Consider the following 20,927-nt stretch of genomic DNA (forward strand, 5'->3'; position numbering starts at 1 on the left):
AAAAAAAAAAAAAAAGTAGTTTATTTTCCTCACCACTTTCTCAGGAGATAATGAATTCATCCATTTTTCTATCAAGGTTTCCATGTAACTGCCTGAGAGCTGTTTATTCTCATTTTGCTGTTTCAATTTTATCAACCGTGAAGCGTATCTTTTCTGCCATTCTGCTAGTTCTTCCTGGGAATGTGCTGAAGTACACTGGGCACCATACCTACAGATTCCTTGCTCTAAAAATCTAAGTGGAATAGGAAAGACTGTTTTATCATATATTTTGCTTAATCATTTCAAGACAGACTTCCAGCATTTGTGCTCTGCCTCCTCAATAACAACAACAACAAGAACTAAAATGTCGTATTTATCACGCTGTCTTATATGACAGAGAGATACGGCTTAGAGACATCAAAACGCTCATAATCATCAAAACGCCAACCCCTACATTCAAATGACTTGTTTCTTTGGGATTCTAACGGAACCCTAACACATAACATGCTTACGACCCCTCTCCCCTCAAAAGACAGGAGTTGCTTCCTTTGGGATACAAGGACTCTTATTACACAATTCCTTTTAGAATTTTTTTTTTTTAAAACAACACTGATATCAAATGGATTAGCTGCTCACACACAGCTATGCCCCACTTCCCAAAATGATATGACCTAAGGAGAACATTCTACATACTAGGAATGCCTTTCTGAGCAAAAATTGTCACTAAATTATCACTTTAAGGTTTCTACTTCTCACACTAAGGTTTCTAATTCTGTAATGTTTTTACTCTTTCCTACATTATTATTACTTATATTTCACTGAAACTACTGGACAATTTGAAGTGTAAACACATTTAGAATAAATATTTTATATTCCAGAGTCACAAATTTATTCAGCAGTCATATTCAATTTTTCAAGGAATAAATACATAAATGTTATTTTAAAGGATACATAGAGAAAAATTTTTGTGACTCAAAAACTAGAGTTACTATAATTAACAATAACATAATGTATATCTCTAAAAGCTAGAAAAGATTTCAAACGTTCTCAGCACAAAGAAAAAATGTTTAAAGCGATAAATATATTAATCACACTGATTTAATTACTATACAATGGATACAAATTTGAAAATATCATACTATACTCCATGAATAAGTATAATGATGTATCAAGCAAAAATAAATTTAAAAAATTTTTATATCATCTATACAATGATTATATTAAAATAGGTATTTTTAGGAAAGTTGTTAAAGTAATTTAATATGCCTATATTCTTTATGTTCTAGTTTATGTAATTTGGAGTCAAAAACAGATTTTTAAAAGTCTTTGATCATTAATTTTTAAAAGTATTTTAAATACCCTACAAAATTATGGTTAGGCCAGTTTTAAATCAATGAAAACATTACAAAATTGACAGATCTTCTGAGAGAAAAAACAAAAACTATAAATAGCAAAACAGACAGGAGAGATGTCATAGACAATTTTCAGCTGGAAAAAATATGGCCAGTAAGGATTACAAAATGAACCACAGCACATTATAAATGGTCAAATGGCTCACCACAATGAAAAGCTGAGCATATCTGAAGTTTCTCCTGATGGTACAAATAGAGCACTTAAATGTAAAATAAGGCTATTTGTTAAATTCTCTCATGCTTCAGAAGAAACTAAAAATCATACATTGATGTGACTTTTAAGTATGGTGTCTTCATGCGTGAAATTTGTCTTTCTATACTTTGTTTTACGTTACTTGCCTGAAAAATTTTCATCTGACTGTAAGTTTTCTCAGATTTCCTTTTCATAAGATTGTGTTCTGTCACACAACATGAAGGATTTTCAGTATTTACTACTTAGTTTCACTATCTCTACTATAAAACCAAAGCTGATATCTTGACTACTTAATCATCAGAAATCACATATCAAATTTTCCTCTATTATCAAAAGCAATCTAGAGTGGTGAGAGTTCCTACCTAAAACCCCACTAGTTACTCAGTCTTAATAAAAAGAAATGATGAGCTCAGTTTTTAAAATATGAATTGGTAATTCTTTCCACATTAATATATAATTACTAAATTTTGAAAGGTTAGCCCTTCAAATATTAAATTCTATGAGGATTACATGAAGATAGGTATTTTTAGGAAAGTTATTAAAATAATAAGTCTGTTTTACGTTCTACTTCAGTTTATATAATTTCAACTTTTATCAGCATACCAAAGGTAAACTTTGTATTAACAAAAGACCAGCAATTAAGTTCATTCATAATAGCACAACTGGTAACACACAAGACTTCTGAACACAGCCCTGATGACCTGCATTTAGATCACCGTTGTCTGTAATTAAAAGAAGGCTCATGGATATGGTTTTCACTTTTATTACTTAACGACAATGACCTTTATGGTCTGTTTCAAACGGAAATAAATTATTTTATTCAGTATCATTATACTTTTTCTCCCTTCACATATCATCCTCTTTGAATTTGATTTACTACTTTCCAAAATGTGAAGGAAAACTGTTTATCCTTTCAACACAGACACGTAATTGGTTTAAAAAGAAAATTCACATTACCTTTTACACAAAGTATATTCCTCGCTGCTTGTGATTCCCCTAGGTGGTGGGCGGAAATGCCAACCATTACAAGACCCTAGGGAGTAATCAGGATATAGTCTTATCATTTGATGCTACCTAGTAGTTCTGATATTTTAATGTGTAAGAAATACTATAATCCCTCCACGTACATCATCCCAGATGATGTAAAAAAGACAACATATTTGCCTCTAAGAAAAAAATCTACCAATCATTTGAGTTAAATAGATTAATTATGGAAAGTGCAGAAATCACTGCAAAAGCAGCTACCCCGCAGTTAGGTCAAGCTGGCCCTGATTCTGCTCTAGCAACTGGGGGGTCTGTCCAATACAGCCTCTTCCTAGGAACTCGAGGGAGTTGGACATGCTTGTCATTTCTAAAGTATGGACTGTGTCTCTATCAGGAATTCCTTCAGGAATGGGAAAACAACTGCATCCTGGAAGGAAATCTTACATAACAAACTCCACCTCTACACACCTAGAGAGAAGCTCCACATGTCATTCACATGCCTTACAATTTATGTGACTCATATCACAATATGATGTAATCCTTTTTTTATAACTGAAATAAAGTTCAACCAGTTGAATTCTGACGTAACAGCTAAAAAAATAGCTCTGATTCCTTTTGAATACAGTGAGTTTTGATTTGTTTAGATAAGGCACCAAATAAGCCAAAGAAAATAAAGGTTTACAACAAAAGGCTAGAGCTGAGGCTGAGTAGTCATTTTGTATTCCCTCACCAGTCACCGTGCCCCACCTGCTAGGAAAAAAAAAAGCTATTCACCCTGGTCAAGTTTAAAAGTATGTGTCATCCCTCACTAGCCGGGCAACTCTGTGAAAATTACTAGCCCTCAAAATACACTTCATCACTTATCAAGAGATGGAGAAGGACCCTAAGAAGTCAGTCAAGGCTTCACGAAAATCATGACTGTAGTACACAGCTGGTGACAGGCATTCAATGACTCTTCTCCCTTTCCTCTAGCAATATCAGAAAGAATTCAGCTTTATAGATCAAAATTTCCAAAAAGTACTGACTACAATAACCTGAGCTGGGGGAGATGCTCCCTTTACACACTGCTAAGAATGATCTTTAAATTTAGACCTACATGGAGGCAAGAAGAGGACTAGGTGACCTCTAGATTTGATTTTTTTTTTTTTTTTTTGCCTTTTTGAGACAGGGTCTCGCTATGCAGAGATTCAAGCTGGCCTTGAGCTCACAAGCTGGCCTTGAGCTCACTTTGTAGCCTAGGCTGGTCTCAACTCACAACGATCCTCCTGCCTCAGCCTCCCAAGTGCTGGGATTACAGGCGTGCGCCACCACCCCCAGGTGATCTCGTATCTCTATTACTCTGTTATTCTATGAAGAGCTGCCAGGGTAAAAACTGCTTTCACCACTCCCGCTTCTTAAAATTGAATTTTTATACTCTCTCCTCTATCTCCACTTACATGTACTACAAATTCAGTAAACTTCCTCCCAGTAATCAACAAAAAGCAAAGCCCAGAATCACAGCTATGAGAAGTTAAGAAAGTTTGGCACTTACCCTCTTCTAAGTCTTCCACGTGACATCCAGAGAGGACATTACTAGTTGCTGTCTGTAATTTTTCAAATGAAAGACATGTAAGAAATAACCAGTTGGTACTGAATTAAATTTGGATATTTGAAAACTTAAAACAAAAGGTAGGGTTGGAATACTTAGAAATGTTTGGAAAAAAAATGTTTAATTTTTTCAGGGGGAGGGGGTTTTGTGAGCCAGGGTCTCAGTATGTAATTCAGGCTGGATTTGAACTCACTATGTAGCCCAGACTGGCCTTGAACTCATGGCAATCCTACTGCCTCAACCCTCCAAGTGTGAAATATTTCATAATTTTAATATGCTGCAAGAGATATCCCTTGCCCTATTCTATGCTAAACAATAATTTAAATGGAAAAGCAGCACTCGTCAGGAACTTTTTTAAAAAAAACAATAGGAAAACAAAACAAAACTGATACACACTCCTTGAACTAAAATCAGTCTGGCAGCAGATCAGAAAACTTATGTTTTGAAACCCACAAGGACAGCACCTTCCATCCATTTGCTCATTTCACTTTCCTTTAATATCTAAAGAATGACCAAGTAAAGAGGTAACTTAAAAAAATAAATAAATAAAAATAAAGAGGTGCCTTTTCTCCTGCAGCGAACGCTTGCTACCACTCTGTGGCCTGGAGGCACTTCCTGCCAAGCCCCAGTCGATCTGGAGCTAACCCTTCAACCACAATGGAAGAGGCTATGGAACCACTTGCTCTAACTTCCTTGGACAAATACCCACTCTGTGCTTCTGGCACTAACTTTACCCTAAGCCACTGATGGCAAACCTTTTAGAGACCAAGTACCCAAACTACAACCCAAAACCCATTTATTTATCTCAAAGTGTCAACACTGCAATTAAACCAGAATGCTAAGGTATTAGCTTAGAAAAAACAACTCATGCATTAACATCCTTTGTCTTAAAAGAAGAACACCACACGTGCCATAGATTCACCAACACTGCCCTAAGCTTTCCACCTCCAATTTCTACAAGGGGCCAACCACAGCACTTTTTCTTAGCTATGCTGCAGCATTTTACATGCTGGATCACTGCCAGCTGTGAACAGATTTGATGTCAACAGTACGTAACACCTTTCTGCAATCCCCCTCGAAGACTTTCTGGTGAGTGTTCAATAAATGTTGGATTGTTGGATAGATGGATGGACAGATGGATGAATGATGACTGAAGCACTTTAAACACAGTATTCCAAAATAACACTCACAGACCCTGCCCCAAACCCCAACTTCCTCTAGTGCTCTTGATCTCAAGTTAATGGATTCTTTCTCCCCAAAGAAAGCCAGACTGAAATTTTAAATGCCATCTTGAACTCTTGCATCTTCTATCCTGAGTATTCTCCAAATCTTGCCCAACCAGATCTAGATTATCTCATACTCTGTACTCCCACTGATACTATCCTACTACTTGTCTCATCTCTCCCTGAACAAACTACTGTATGCCATTGTTACTCAGTATCAAGTCACCTGAGTGTCTACTTAGTTGTCCTTTCCTTTAAACTCATTTCCCACTTTCCCGCCTCCATGATTTCCTCTGAGAATGTTAATCCTCCCTCTCCCGGCCTGTATCTCATGACTGTACTTTTTTTTTTTTTTTTTTTTTTTTTTGTCCTTTTGAGATAGGGTCTCACTCTGCAGTTCAGGCTGGCCTTGAGCTCACTTTATAGCCCAGGCTGGTCTTGAACTCACAACAATCCTCCTGCCTCAGCCTCCCGAGTACTGGGATTACAGGCATCCGCCACCACGCCCGACTGAATGACTGCCCTTATTGACCACAGCCTGCCTGGTGTGTGCAATAGCTACATATATCCCAAATGACCCACCAAATTGTTGTCCACGCAGCTCTCAGTTTTCTGGAGGCCTGAACAGCACAAAGGTTTGGTAAATTTGAAACCGAGTCAGAAGAATGAAACAATACCCTAAAATGAAATTTGGAAATGTCTTGTACCATAGAAAGAATGTCACAAATGCTACCTGGGTATATCTGAAAAATAAAATCATCATTTATTCGATGTCCATCATTGGACATTTTAAGTTGGGTGGGAACTAAATCACTAAACTATTGCTTCTAAAGAAAACTACCTTCTGATTCTCCATTAAGTCACTTATTAATAAGCTTATAGAAGACAACCCACTTTTTGTAAAATGAGTGACTAAGAATAAGAATACATAAACAAATAAAACAGGAGTAATTAGTCCTACTACAAACATTCTATGTTTCATAAAAAAGATTCAATGAAACATCTCTTTAAAAGCCAGGCCTGGTGGTACACACCTGTACCACCATGCACTCTGGGAGGCTGAGAGTCACAAGCTTGTGCTCAGCCTGGGCAACTTAGTGAGAACTTGTCTAAAAAAGGAGGACTGTGAAATGAACAAATGCATGCAGCGCACAATGCAGCTCACGCACAAGCCCGAGGGCTATTCCTCAGTACAGCCTCAGAAGAAGAAAACAGATCTCGTCAGTGTTTACATGCAAGGCCCACACGCCACAGTCCCACAGTAACCCTCAAAATATGATTCAATTTTACTTCAGACATATAACAGCTAGCACTTACTTCAAGGATGAAAATTTTAAAGTATTTCTTCTTCAAAACTTATCAAAATAAATTTACTAAGAAAAAGAATGGCAAGGAAATGCCTGGGCCATCAAATGAAGCCTAAAACATTGGTAACTGCTGAAACACTAAAACGCTGTGTGCACTGTGCACTTTAAACACGGTGTGTCCGAAACAGCATCCACTGACCCTGCAAGGTGTGTTTCGCGAGTCTGACCTGAGACTGTCCGAAGACCAGTCTGCTCTGATGCCACAGGCCTACTGCACGTCGCGTAAGGGCCACTTATCAGGAGAGCTGATAAAGAGCTCATCCTGGCTGACTACTGGCCATCCTGGGGTGCTGTGTTTGAGTTTTGTTGTTGTGACCGTTGTTTTAGGGTTTTACTGTTGCTTTTGCAGTATTGAGGATTGAATACAGGGCCCTGAGCAGGCTAGGCCAGCACTCGGCCCCTTTGCTACATTCCCAGCCCTTTTCTAATTTTTATTTTGAGACAAGGCCTCACTAAATTGCCCAGATTGGCCTTAAACTTAAATCCTCCTGCCTCAACTTCCCAAGTAGCTGGGATCACCGCCACCCCCAGGCTCATGCTCCCTTTTTAAGCAGTCTCTCTGTGTGTGCAAACCCCAGACAGAGGGCAGCACTGACGAGGGTACATTCTTCAGTCATTACTGACGCCTTCAGGGAAAACAGTCAATTATACTGCTAGACCTCTTGTAAACTGAAAACAAATTAGGATTAGACTGTTTTGTTTTAATGAATCAGCCTTTAGTTCCAAGTCTTTATCCACATTTACAAGTTAAATACCAGCTCAGCCCAATCTTTTAATAACAAATTGCTATTTTCAAATATGTCACGTACAATAATTAAGTAAAGGTAACATTGTTCTTTAGCTTTTTCTAGATGGACCTTCCTTTTTGGCAGTGCTGAGGATCAAACCCATGTCTTCACACATACTAGGGAAGGGCTCTACCACTGAGCTGTACCATCAAATGTCTAACCAAAAAGAATAGTACTCTGCTTACACAGACATTTATGCTACTCAGCTTATACAGAAACTACAAACATTTGATCTTAGCCAAAAGGCCAACAGGCAATAGAAACTACACACAAAACAAGTCCTTTCTTCTAATGTGATAATCACAAAACAGTCGTGACTTCTGTGCCCTTACATGTAACAAGACTATTTTTTTTTTTAAATTTGTATATTTGCCTGCTATTATCAGATATAAACCTAGCAGTTCAGTTGAGGCAGTAAAAAAAAAAAAGCAAATCCAAAAATCTTGATAAAATGAAAGGTCACTTATGTTCTCCAAATCTAAAACATTTATAAATATCTTGTTACTTCTTAGAAATTAGAAAGGCCCTACATACACACTAAAGAAAATGGCTGTGAGGTAATGGAAGGTTACTAATTCTTAGTTAATTCATATTAAAGAAAAGTAAGACGAGGAAAATGACTTTTTTAAAAGGCGTAATATCAGCAAAACCGTTCGTTATGCCGCATCTGTAATCCGTAACTGTCCACGGCCATACCACCCCGAACGCACCCGATCCCGCCTGTAACCCAACCGTCTTCCCTGCTGCCTCTGGCATGCGCTTCGGGTATGCCGCTAGACCTGCAATGGGAAGGTGGTCCACACGGGCTCGAGGGGGCGCTCAGGTCCCTTCGTACCCCTTTCCTGGCCTGCAGCGCCGTCCCTCGCACTCGCCTGGAGACCGGGACCTCCTCAACGCTCAGCTCTTGGCTGTCCAGGACTCTGGCTACCCAATCCGGTGATTTCGCGGCAGGACAGCTCATTCTCCTTCCTTACCGTGAAGTGCCCACAGCTGCGTGACTCACCGACGTGCCTGTCTCCTGGTACTCTACTGTCAGCTGACGAGGCCACAGGCGCCGTCCTGCCCAACGCTGTGTCTCCACTCCCGAGCACAGTGCCCACCACACAGGTGCTCAGGCCTTACAAAGTGGGTTAATGTGCACACAAGTCAGGGGGTACATGGACTGCCACTTACGGTAACAGCTGACAAACGCTATTCTACAAACAGGACAGCTAAATATATTACACGCCTAGACGAGGAATACACCTAACTCTGAAGGTATATACCTCTCCGCGACACTTTCGCCCCTGACCATCCATGTGTCCTCCAAGTCCTCCACTGGAGCACCACTTACATTTATGCACACACACACACGTCACTTCCATCTCTCAAACCCACTCTCTAAAAATGATCCTTTTTTTCTTTTGAGACAAGGTCTCACTATGTAATTTAGGATTGCCTTGAACTCAACCAGGTAGCCCCTGCTGGCCTCCAACTCACAGCAATCCTCCTGCCCCAGCCTCCTGAGTGATGCAATTACAGAAGTTCACCACCACGCTTGGCTAAAAATAATCCATTAAGTCACAGACTTCCTTTTGTTTAAAAAGATACAGAAGGCTTGAGAAATATCTTTGTGTTAATTTGGGTTTTTTTAGTACTGCATTTTTAATGATAGAATTTTCTACCAGCTAGAAGTAGTTAAAAACTAAAATTTCCCCATCATTTCCACTGTGGGGCCAGAGACAACTAATAAAAATAAGCAACAGAACAGAAGAGCTGGGATGCAGGTGAGAACATGAGAAGCAACATCCCGAGGACGGGACAAACTGGTCTCGTGGAAGGTGGGCCCATCCCACTACTCCCCCGCGCAGCCTTGCCGTCCGGCCGCTGCCACGGTGATTGCCACATGTTAACACAGAATGCTCACCAGCCAAGCTGAGTGACTTGCCCAGCGAGAGCCCTGAAGCACTTACCTCTGTTTCCGTGAGGAGTGTTTTCAGTCTTGTCAAATCTTTTGTTACCATCCCATTCTGAAAGGGCATAACAGAGAAAAATCAGTGTGACAATTTAGCTCGATTTCTCAGATGCCTCTAAAGTTTATCTGTAAAAAAAAACTGTCAACCTCATCCTGCATCCCCACAACCACCAACGCCGGTAATACAGCTACGTATCTATGAGGAAACTCAAACCGTGAAGAGGAGAAACTACTCAATGTGCCTTTTCCGGCACATAAAAACACCATGTTCATCTCATGTAAAAATTTAGTTAATGAAATAAAATATTTTCAACAGTTATCACTAGAGCAAAATATAAGCAAGGAGAAAAAATAAACCTGTAACTTATTTTATACCCATTTTCCATAGGGCTTACCCATACAAAATGATGAACGCAAAAGTTATCCACAACTTACAGATATTCACATAAAATGACTGTAGCACTTTAAAGACAGCATATTAATAAAGTCATTGAGGAAAAAATATTCACTTTTCTAAAATTCAAATTTCACTTGAGCTTTATGAACCAAATTGCTTTTTACTATGCTTTTTGTTTGTTTTCTATGGTACTGGGGATTGAATTCAAAGACTTGGCTCCTTTTACTAGCTTTAAATATATATATAAACACCCAATAGGTAAAACTAAATGTTTAACTTATTTAGAAAAGCCTTTTAAGGACATTATCTTAATTACAAAGAAGGTGGGTATGGCACATGCTTGTAATTGCAGCTACTCAGGAGGCTGCAGCAGGAAGATCACAAATGCAAGGTCAGCCTGGGCAATTTAATGAGACCCTCTTGGGGAAGGGGAGATAAAAAAGACTGCGGATGTCACTCAGCATGCCCTGGGTTCAATCTCCACCACAAAAAAAAGAGGGTGGTAAGGAGAAGGAGGAGAAGGAGAAGGAGGAAGAGGAGGAGGAGGAGGAGGAAGAAGAGGAAGAGGAAGAGGAGGAGGAAGAGAGACACGTTCTTTTCCACCTACTGAGAACTAAACAGCTACACAATTTTGCTATATCCACATCTGTGAACCTGATGAAATCAAGACATATTACCAAGCTAAAAGAAAAATTTATTATACAATAATGCCTTGGAAAATGGCTAAATTACCCTGAGATGGGTCAATATATTACATTCAACAGTATACCAAATACTTTCCTAATTTCTATTTTTTTTATCAAATACATTTCTTTGTACTGAAAATGTAACTGCTAGACTTTCACAACCTATATTAATTCAGAAGAGTAAGGTTCAGAGAATTCACAATGCATAGCAAAGCATACATTTTGTTTTTCACTGATTCTTGAAAAATATTAGCAAGTCTTCTAAGAGTTACCAAGTGGTGAAAGGAATTACAGCTCTTTTCCTCTAATTTCTATAGATTATCAATTCTAAAGTCCCAAAAAACATCTGGCAATTATCTCAACCAAAAAGAAAATTAAATGTTATATTAAGAAATTATCCTAAAGTCCATATAATTAATCCATTCCATCAGAATGGGTATGGAAATTAATAATATGCATATCAGAAATAAAATTTGTTATTTAGTTTAGACAAACAAGAAATTCTATGAATAGCTGAATTTAAGAATCCTATAAGAAGGCTACGTCCACATGAGCATGTTAAAGCACAAAAATATTTTAAGGCTCTGTTAAATGCTATCTTTAAAGAAAATCATCTAGTTACCCTATACTTTCAAATTTTTTAAAGCACTTACAACTTTTATATACATTATTGCAAACCACAAAAATCCAAAGATTAAACATCAGCTTTGATTTCTGAAAGGAAGAACTGAAAGGGAAAATGCACACTATTTTTTTCTGCAATCTACACAGGCAATTGAATATGAATCTGTTTTCAAATATTCAAAATTCGAACACATCAACATACCAGGGACTCTCCGGTCAGAGACTTGGCAAGGATGGTGGATACAGGTTGGAGCTTTCCTTTCAGCTGCATGCAGCAAAGCATGGCCCGAAAGGCACCCTCACCCTTGGCCAGTCCTTCTCCCAGCACTGCCATGAAAGAACAGCTGTCATTAACCAACTGCATTCAACTTGCATCCTTCTTGATTACAACAGTAATATACCATCGCAAGTATAGCTTCTCATGTGCTAGAAGAATAACTTCAAACACAAAAGAAAAGCAGTAGTATTTCAATTCTATCCACAACATGCATATAAGGACAAGGAAAAGAACATGAAAACAAGCATATCAAACCTACTAAAACATACAGGCAGCTGGTATTGATTATATTAACATCACAGACAGAACTACTCTTATAGCTCTCCAGCATGCAGTTGGATAGAAGAAAAATCTCATATTCTGTAGCACCATAGGGTAACCTCGGTCAACAATTATTAATTATATACTTTGAGATAGCTAGTAGAGAAGATTTTAAATGTTTCCAACACAAAGAAATGATAAATGTTTGAGGTGACAGACATGCCAATTACCCTGATCATCATTACATACTGTATATGTGTCTTGAAACTTACTACACTTCATAAATATATTCAATTATTATGTGCCAATCAGAAATAAAAAATGTAAGTGGTTAATTTTTTTAAAGGCTCTAGCAAAAAAAAAAAATTTAGGGCCAGAGATATAGCTCAGGGGCATAGCACCTGGTTGGCAAGCACGAGGTCATGAGTTAGATTCCCGGTACAAAAAAATAAATAAATAAATAACCTCAGCCTAATAGTGATGTGCACCTGTAGTGCTAGCTCGTCAGCAGACTGAGGCAGGAGGATAATTTGAGTCCACAAGCCTGAGACTAGTCGAGGGCAACATAGTGAAATCCTATCTGGGAAAACAGGGTGTCTTAGTGAAAAACACTGTGACGTCTGGCTGAGGGCTTTTAAAATTGCAGAATAATTAGCTAAATAAAATTCTCACACTTTTGACAGTGATGTAAAACCCTTTCCGATTAAAATGCATGAAAACTGAAGTGGCAAAACTCACCATAGATATTTCTAAGCAACTAAAAATTAGCCATGATTATGGCTAATCATGATTATAACTCAAAACCAGCATGATTAAGTAAGAATCCAATATTACCCAAATTGCTGCTGAGTTTTTGTAGATTTACTTTAACACAATCACAAGGAGCGTATGTTTCTAACACAGGATATACTCATTTTTATGCCACGCCATTCGAGAGTATTTCTCACAGTGATTGGCAAAGTTTCAATTAATAAAGCAATCTATACCCTTCTCTTCACTGATAAGTCCAAGATTCTATTATTTTATACATAAGTTAGATTCCTTTGCAAGGAAATAATTTGTTGAAAGAATATACTGTGGAAATGGTACTTTTAAAAAATTATTCCCAAGACAACATACTGTTTTAGTATAATACTATACTGTATATAAAGTCCATGGGATCTGTTCATAGTAAGTTATTTTGGTTATGCTGAGTATACTCGCTCATCTTGTTGTTCAAAGTTTTATCAAACAAACAACATTATAACCTCAATAAAATTCTAGGTAAAATTTCACCATCATTCAGCCAGACATGGTGGGGCAGTTCTATAATCCTAGGACTCAAGAGGTTGAGCAGGAGGATCTCCATGAATATGAGGCTGACCTGGGCTACATCATGAATTCAAGGCTAGCCTGAGCTACACAGTAAGATCCTGTCTCCAAAAAACAAAAGAAACAACAACAACAACAAAAAAAAATCACTGTAATCTCACCACTCAGCTATACAGTTTTTACTTATTATTCATGCTCCCCTTCTATCGATATTTACATAATCAAAAAAGAAAATAAATTCCCAGTCATTTAATTTTTGACAATAAATTCACTGCCTTACCGATTCTTGGCCTTCTGGCTAAGATCAAGTGTAACAAATTCACTGCCTTGCACAGATACAAACATACATTTAGGGAAGGGGGCAAAACTATACAAGCAGACTCCAGAAAGTGGTAAAGTTAAATTGAGTTTTTAACCAGAGACTAAAATTACCATTTATTACAGTATAATAGCTGGATATGGTGGCACACACCTGCCTGGGCTACACAGTGAGTTCAAGGTCAGACTAAGTTACATAGAGACCCTGCCTCAACAGCCCCCCACACACACAAAGTACAACACAAACCAAAGAATACAGTGGCAAGTATCTCACCTAGTGCCCCTGTTGCCAATTTTTTTTTGTTACACGATTCTTCTCACCTCAACCCTCTCTCTCGTCCCTGCTCCTTTCTGCTAACTATAATAAAATATATTTGGACATGTGGGTTGCAGCTTTTGTATCATTTCATGTGCTTCCTACCAAGGTCTTTTGTAGATAAAATGTTTTCTTTGTAAAATACATAAGGAAAATAAAAAGCCCTAACTATTCAAACTTAGGTTTTACCCATCTATCCTAGACCTTTTCTAGTATTTCATCTCTAGCTTCAACTACTATAATACATTTTTTTAAAAATCCCTACTACTTTCCTCCTTTCAATATTTGATCTTTAATCTGGTCACAAAAATGATCTCTCAAAAAAAAATAAAAACAAAAATGATCTCTCAAATAGAATCTCTGGGTGTGCAACGAACTTTAATTTTAAATCTTACTATTTATTTTTGGAAAAACTCTTTTACCTGCATTTGCCTGAAAAAGACTTCTAAATGCCTTCTTTCTCCACCTTTCCATTTTACAGAAATGCAGGTCATTTCTTCTGCTTATTTTTAGGGTTTAGTTTAAATGTTAGTGCTAATTCTTTTGGTAGCCCTCAATCTCCTCATTATATACAAGTATAAAATAATTCAACACAGTAAAAAGTCGATAACACAAGTAAACATAAAACTTGATTCCCCAGGCAATCATAAAGGCTTCTAAGTCACCTGTTTACTTGAATAATCCTTTTCACTAAAGGCAATATGAAGTGGTATTTGCAAGCCAGATGTGATGGACGGCAAGTTCGAGTCCGGCCTGGACAACTTAGCAATTTGGCAAGCCTGTCTCAAAATTAAAAATTAAAAAAGGACTGGGAATGTAGCTCAGTGCAAAGCCCCAATCCCACAAAAATCTGCAAACTAGCTTGTGCTTCACAGAGAAAAGGAGAATCTGCTGCTTAGAGTGTGTTCCGCTTCCTCTTTGTAAGAACCCTGCCTTTAGAGATGCATTTGTTGTAGGGCCAGAGCAAAGCTAACCTCTGGTAGCTGTTTGCAAAGTGAAGTAAGACACCTTTTTTGGGGCTGGGGATTTAGCTCAGCGGCAAAGCGCCTGCCTGGCAAGCTCAAGGTCGTGAGTTCGGTTCCCGGTACCGGAGAAAAACCAAAAAAAAAAAAGACACCTTTTTTTTTTTTAAATTTTGAGACAGACTCTTGCTATGTAGTTCAGGCTGGCCTTGAATTTGCTTATGTAACCCAGACTGGCCTCAACCTCACAGCCATTCTCCTGCCTCAGCCTCCCAGGTGCCATGTACCACACCATGCCTGGCAAGACATTTTTTCTATAACAATGTTTTTCTATCTTAAAACTCCTCCACTGCCTTTTCCTCAATTTCCAAAGTCAGTATCTTATCATCTCTTGTTTAAGTCCACAAAGGTATTCCTAACTTTGTTCAGGCACTCCCTTACTTCATTATTTTCAAGGTTAATTTGCATTTATTCTCCTAATCTGCTTACTAAGAAAACCACAGACATTTTGTGGCTCTTCTGACTACTTTCCTTGCTTTATGGGAGACAGCTTTGTGTTCAGTCTTTAATTTTAGTCCCCCTTTTAATGCAATATTTACTGAGATTTTAAAATGTAAAGTATCATTTACTTTAAATCTCTTTATGTGTAAATATAATTTCAGTTAATTGAAAATTAACACTAATATGTATTCTAGGAGTCAAAAATAGCATGAAATATACATATTTTTAAAAATCACTCGTGACTAGAGACGTGTAATTAGCAAATGATTAGAGCAGCTATTCAGTCGTACAACCACGATAAGACTCTGGCAACTGAGTTCACATAAATTCAGAGCCTATTCCTTAAACATCTATTCACGTTAAAAAAGAAAAGTTTACATAAAGGATAACAGTCCTCACATTAAATATTAAACTGTTACTTCTCTAATTGATAGTCTGTCCCAAAATTAGTATTTGATAATTTAACTTTCTAGTCCTATCAATTTAAATATAAAACCTTTACTTACAACAATTAATAGAAATATGGAGAAATCAGAAGTGAAAATCAATATCCCATTACTACTGGAGAACAAAATTTGTGAACTATTAATATATACAACAATGTGGATGGATCGCAAAGGGCATTACAGTGAAAAAAAGCCACGTCAAAAGGTCACATACTGTATGACTGCATTTTTACAACCATCACAAAATGATAAACTGACAGAGCTGAAGAGCACATCAGTATTTGCCAAGGGTTAGGAATGGTGGAGAGAGGAGTGGATGTGAATACAGAAGGAGAAAAATCTTCATGGTGATGGAACAGTTCTTAAACCTGGATTGGCTACATGAACCAGATACGATAAAACACAATACATTCACTGCAGTAATATTCATTTCCTCGTTTTGATACTGTACTACGTCATATAAAATGTTACCCATTACCAGGGGTAGTGGTACATCTATAATCCCAGTACTCTGGGAGGCTGAGACAGAAGGGCCACATGCTAAAACCCAGCCTGGGCAATTCAGTGATTGAGCAAGATGCTGTCTCAAAATAAAAAATGTAAAAGGGTACTAAGGCCCTCTGTTCAATACCTAGTCTTAAAAAATAAATAAATAAATAAATTAACTTGTGGAAAAGCAGGTGAATTATACATGGGACCCCTCTATACCATCTGCAACTTCCCATGAATCTACTTTTTCAAGTAAAGTTTTTAAAATTTCTCTTGGAAAGATAAAGGTTGTATATGCGAATTTTTTTTAAAAAGTGAATGTAACTCAATCTAAAGGATAAGGAACTACAAAATGTAACTGGACTGTATATTTTCAAAGTAGGTAAGTAGGTAAGACACTAGGAGGAGTAGGTATCTGAAGACCCCAATTCTTGTCTCCACTCCATTAATAACTGATTCTGAGACTTGACTTTTTCATTCCTAAAAATAGAAAACAACAATCCTTTTCTGTACTTTCTCTAAGTTTATTAAGTCTACAAAACCCTGAAGCATATACACAGGCAGCAGCTGAGGACAGGGAAGTAGGATGGCCTTTCAGATCAGGAAGTCCTCACTTCAAAACCACAGTTCCACTCCGGAGTGGCCCTGTGCTCTTCAGCAGGCCTGCTAAAACTGGGATAATAACATGATTAAATAAAATAAATTTCAGACTGCCTGATCCTGATACTCTGAATAATATGACCGTGTTAACTTGTTACAAAGTTTTTTCAAAAAGTTTTTTTAATTACCATAAAAACTATACATGCTCCTTCACTTACAAAAAGATCATGTCCTGATAAACCCAACATAAGCTGAAAATAATGCAAGTCAAAAATACATTTAAAGCTCTGGATGTGGTGGTACAATCTATCATCCCAGCACTCGGGAGGCTGAGAGGAGGTTCACCCACTACAAGTTCAAGACCAGCCTGGACTACCTGGTGAGACCTTGTCTCAAAAGAAAACAAAAAACACACATTTAAGATCTGAGGGTGTAGCTTAGTTAGAAAATGCTTGCCTGAGTTCACTCCCCAGTATCAGGAAGAACAAAAAATGGATTTAATATACCTAACCCACCAAACATCCTAGCTCAGCAACATAGCAAACTCTAACACCGGCTGTTCAGCGTTATGACCCTGGGGCTGACTGGGAGCCAGGGCTTACTGTTGCTGCCCAACATTACAAGAGGATAGGGGATCTCACACGTTAGCCTGGGAAAACAAAATGCAATATTCCAAGTACAGTTCTAATGAATGCTTCTTGCTTTTGTGACATCAGAAAGTCAAAAACTGTAAGGGGAAACATCATTTAGTCCAGAATTACCTGTGTCTGACCAACTCTTAGGAAAGGCAAAGATGCAACTTTTTCCCTCAGGAAGAGTGCAAATGGTTCATTCAATCACCTTTCAATTTAACAGGTTATAGGTCAGTCTCTTAACGGGACCTGGTGGTTACTGAATCATTTATTCACAGGCCAAGTGTCACAATAAACCTGCAATGATAATCTCTCTGTGTGTGTGAGCACACGCACGCACTCATACTGGGGATTAAACCCTGGGCCTTGAGCATGCTAGGTGGGTGCTCTACTACTAAACTAAACCCCCAGCCCATGAGAATTTCTTAAACTGATAAAACGATCAAATAGAGTTTAAAATTTTTACAACCTGGTATTTATAATGATTAACATTTACCTATTTGTTACATGTAGCATAATAAGATAAGCATAATGTTACATGTACCATGAGATTATTCTCTTCTCATTTCACTGTCTCCATTTATTTCATTCACTTTAATATAAAAACGACATTTCCTACACAACGAGTATTTTAGAGGCAGGAAAAAACCATTATCTCATGGAAGTCCTCCTACTGTGCTCTAGTTCAGGTAAGGAGAACTGTAACCACCTCACGCTAGCACTGAACTTGGAACTGAAACCCATATACTTGAAGCCAATGTACTTTACTCTTTAGATGTCCTTGAATCCCCACTCAGAATCTATTTTTCAATTAAGACATTTGTACATCTTTATTGTGTAAGTAAAAATATCAGAGTCTATTTACTCTTATTGAAGTAAGATTTCAACTTCAAAATTTCATGACTCTTAACCCAGGTGTGGTGGCGCACCCCTGTACTCCAAGAACTTGGGAGGCTGAAGCAGGAGGATCACCATAAGTTTAAGGCTAGTCTGGGGTACACAGTGAGTTCAAGCCCAGCCTGAATTACACAGTGAGACCTTGTCTCAAAAATTACTTTTTTTCATGACTTTTTGATTTGTTCTCGGTTTACACAAATCAGCCACAAAAATATTTTGGGGGTGACCAGGTAAATCTGATTATGCACTAGGGTTTAGCTAATATTAGGGAATTATTGTCAATTTTATTAAGTTAACAAAATATTGTTGTTATACAGTAATGATCTTATTTTTTAGAGATACATACTGAAGTATTTAGGGGTAAATGTCATGATGTCTATAATTAATGGTTTTCCATGATAAAGACTGCCAGCCTAATTTCTTAAACCACAGTAAGTAAGAAGCAGCAAACAGAAAAGGGAGGTTAACTACAATAAAGCACATTAAGAGTTGCTAGGAACGCAAACTGACTGTAGGACAGTAAGAAAAACAAAACATCAAGAATGTACTTTATATGAAATGCAAAAAAGAAGTTAATGATCTGGGACACTTCAGATAGTAACTAGCCAGGGCTTCCTCTAGAAGCATCACAGTATAAGAAAGCAATATAATAATTAACAGAGCCTGAGATTATTGTCTTATTTTTTATTACTAACTGCCTAACCACAGCATTTTGTCTCTCACAAACATAACTTTTTAATAAAAGTTGAAAAGAAAAAAATTACATATAATATCAGATCTCTGCAACTATATGAATACCCTTGGCCAATATTCCCAAATGTCTATTTCAAACAACTTTTATATACATGTTTTTGTGTCAATTAAAAAATGATCACTTAGGTCAGGGATGGTGGGGCACACCTGTAATCCCAGCACTTGAGAGGCTGAGACGGGAGGACTCGCTGTGAGCTCGAGGCCAGCCTGGGCTACACAGTGAGTTCAAGGCCAGCCTGAACTGCGTAGTGAGACCCTGTCTCAAAAAGAAAAGGGCAGGGGAAAAAAAAAGGACCACTTTCCAAGTTCTCACTGAACACTTGTAAGGGAACAAGAAGCGTACAGGCTGTAATTAAGGAACTCCTTCCTTACTGAGAGCTAACCGACTTTTTACTTAGACACAGAGCACTGCAGTGAACACTACTCTGTAAACAACTCTTTCCTCCTTTCAGGTTATTTACTTGGGATAGTAACCCAGAAATGAGATTAGTAGGTCAAAGATCTGAACATATGACCAAGTTGCATTCCATTGCGTAACACTGCCACCACAGCCATGGTATATCGCAACAGTCTCACCTTAGAATGGGCTACACTTTTGGTAAGTCACCTGCTATGAAATACTACCTAATTTTAAAATGCTAAGTAAAACAACAGAAAAATGCAGTTTTTCTGCATGTTTCTTCACCAATGGCAGGAACTTTTCTGTGATTTTTCACAAGTTGTTAAACCTACTAGGATTTTTGTTTGCACCTTTACAAAATGAGAAGATGGTATCAATTTCACTATTCCCCAGGGAAGCGAAAATTAAAGAGGAACTATTTCTCATACATGAGGCTGTGAACATTTCAAGACCAATGGGTTTGAGTGTTAGTAAGATTTCAGGGAAAGGGCATTCTCATGTATTGCTAAAGGTGTGTACCTTTGAAACTAATCTGAGTGTCAACGAAAACTAGAAATGTACATCCTCTTTAACCCAGGAATCTAATTTTTAAGGTCTTCAATAAAAAAGGCAACAATACAAAAAGAGTACATGAACTAAGAATAATTCATAATGACAAACTAGAAAACTGGAACTTCCGGAAAGTTCATCAAGCTGGGAAAATACTTGAATAAATTATAGCACATCCACACTGGAGAATATTAAGCAGAATTTGGAGCTACTATACTAACTTGGCGAAACAGCCAGGCATCCATGATATAGTGGTACACAATCAAGTAACTATAGCACACTATGATGATGACTGCAGCTTTGTGATCATCTCATCGCAATTCTTCTGTAATTTCTAAAAGCAAAACCCTAAATATACATTATTAAGTATTGTATTTATCACTACAGAGAGAGGTGCAGAAGGCACAGCAAACTGATGACAAGGTTTATTCAGGTGAGAGAAGGGGCTTACTCCCTTCTTTATGCTCCTCTATGCTGTCTGACTTACTGATAATCTGTAAATGTCCAAAGACAGCAGAGATTTTTAAAGGAATATTCTACTACATAGCTCTTATTCTAATTTAACTTCCAAGCCAAAATAATCCGGAAAGAGGTCACTGATCATTGGAAAGGCTAAGTTATGTTCAATACACCACACAAGTATATAATATAGTTTTGTAAGGTTTACATCAAAAATACTTCGCATTTTTTAAAGTGCTGACAAAAAAGAGTAAATAGGGGAAAAAATTAACTTATGCTAAACACCTCAGCTCCAACCCTTAATTGTGCATAAATGAAACACTGTATTACCTAAGTTACTGAGCTGTGCAGAAACTCTCACGTGGGATTAAACACTGAGCCCTCCTCCCACTCAGTCCTGGATGCAGCCTAGCGCAGTGGCAGCAATCAGGAAGAAACGGTTTTATAAGCTACGAGTACTCGAAGAATAAGGTTCTTATTAATCTCCAGTTCTGGCCCCAAAGAAAACACCAGTGCTTAAGAGCATTACAGTGGTCTCTTCTCCCGAAGAAAAATACTCTT

The 20,927-nt window shown here is 37.7% G+C and overlaps 1 protein-coding gene across 2 annotated transcripts in view; it reads right to left on the minus strand.

Annotated features, from left to right (window-relative positions):
- Helz (helicase with zinc finger) overlaps positions 1-20,927 on the minus strand; it is a 149,513-nt gene that overhangs the window by 106,342 nt on the left and 22,244 nt on the right. For both annotated transcript variants that reach the window (XM_005402152.2, XM_005402151.2), the window contains exons 5-9: positions 11,398-11,522; positions 9,487-9,543; positions 4,100-4,151; positions 2,542-2,617; positions 34-232 (exon numbers count right to left, since the gene is read on the minus strand). In XM_005402152.2, coding sequence (XP_005402209.1) covers positions 34-232; positions 2,542-2,617; positions 4,100-4,151; positions 9,487-9,543; positions 11,398-11,522 — 509 coding nt within the window. The remainder of the gene's footprint in view (positions 1-33; positions 233-2,541; positions 2,618-4,099; positions 4,152-9,486; positions 9,544-11,397; positions 11,523-20,927) is intronic.

Source organism: Chinchilla lanigera, unplaced genomic scaffold (genome assembly GCF_000276665.1).
Source record: "Chinchilla lanigera isolate Chin_1 unplaced genomic scaffold, ChiLan1.0 scaffold00077, whole genome shotgun sequence".
Classification (NCBI taxonomy): Eukaryota; Metazoa; Chordata; class Mammalia; order Rodentia; family Chinchillidae; genus Chinchilla; species Chinchilla lanigera.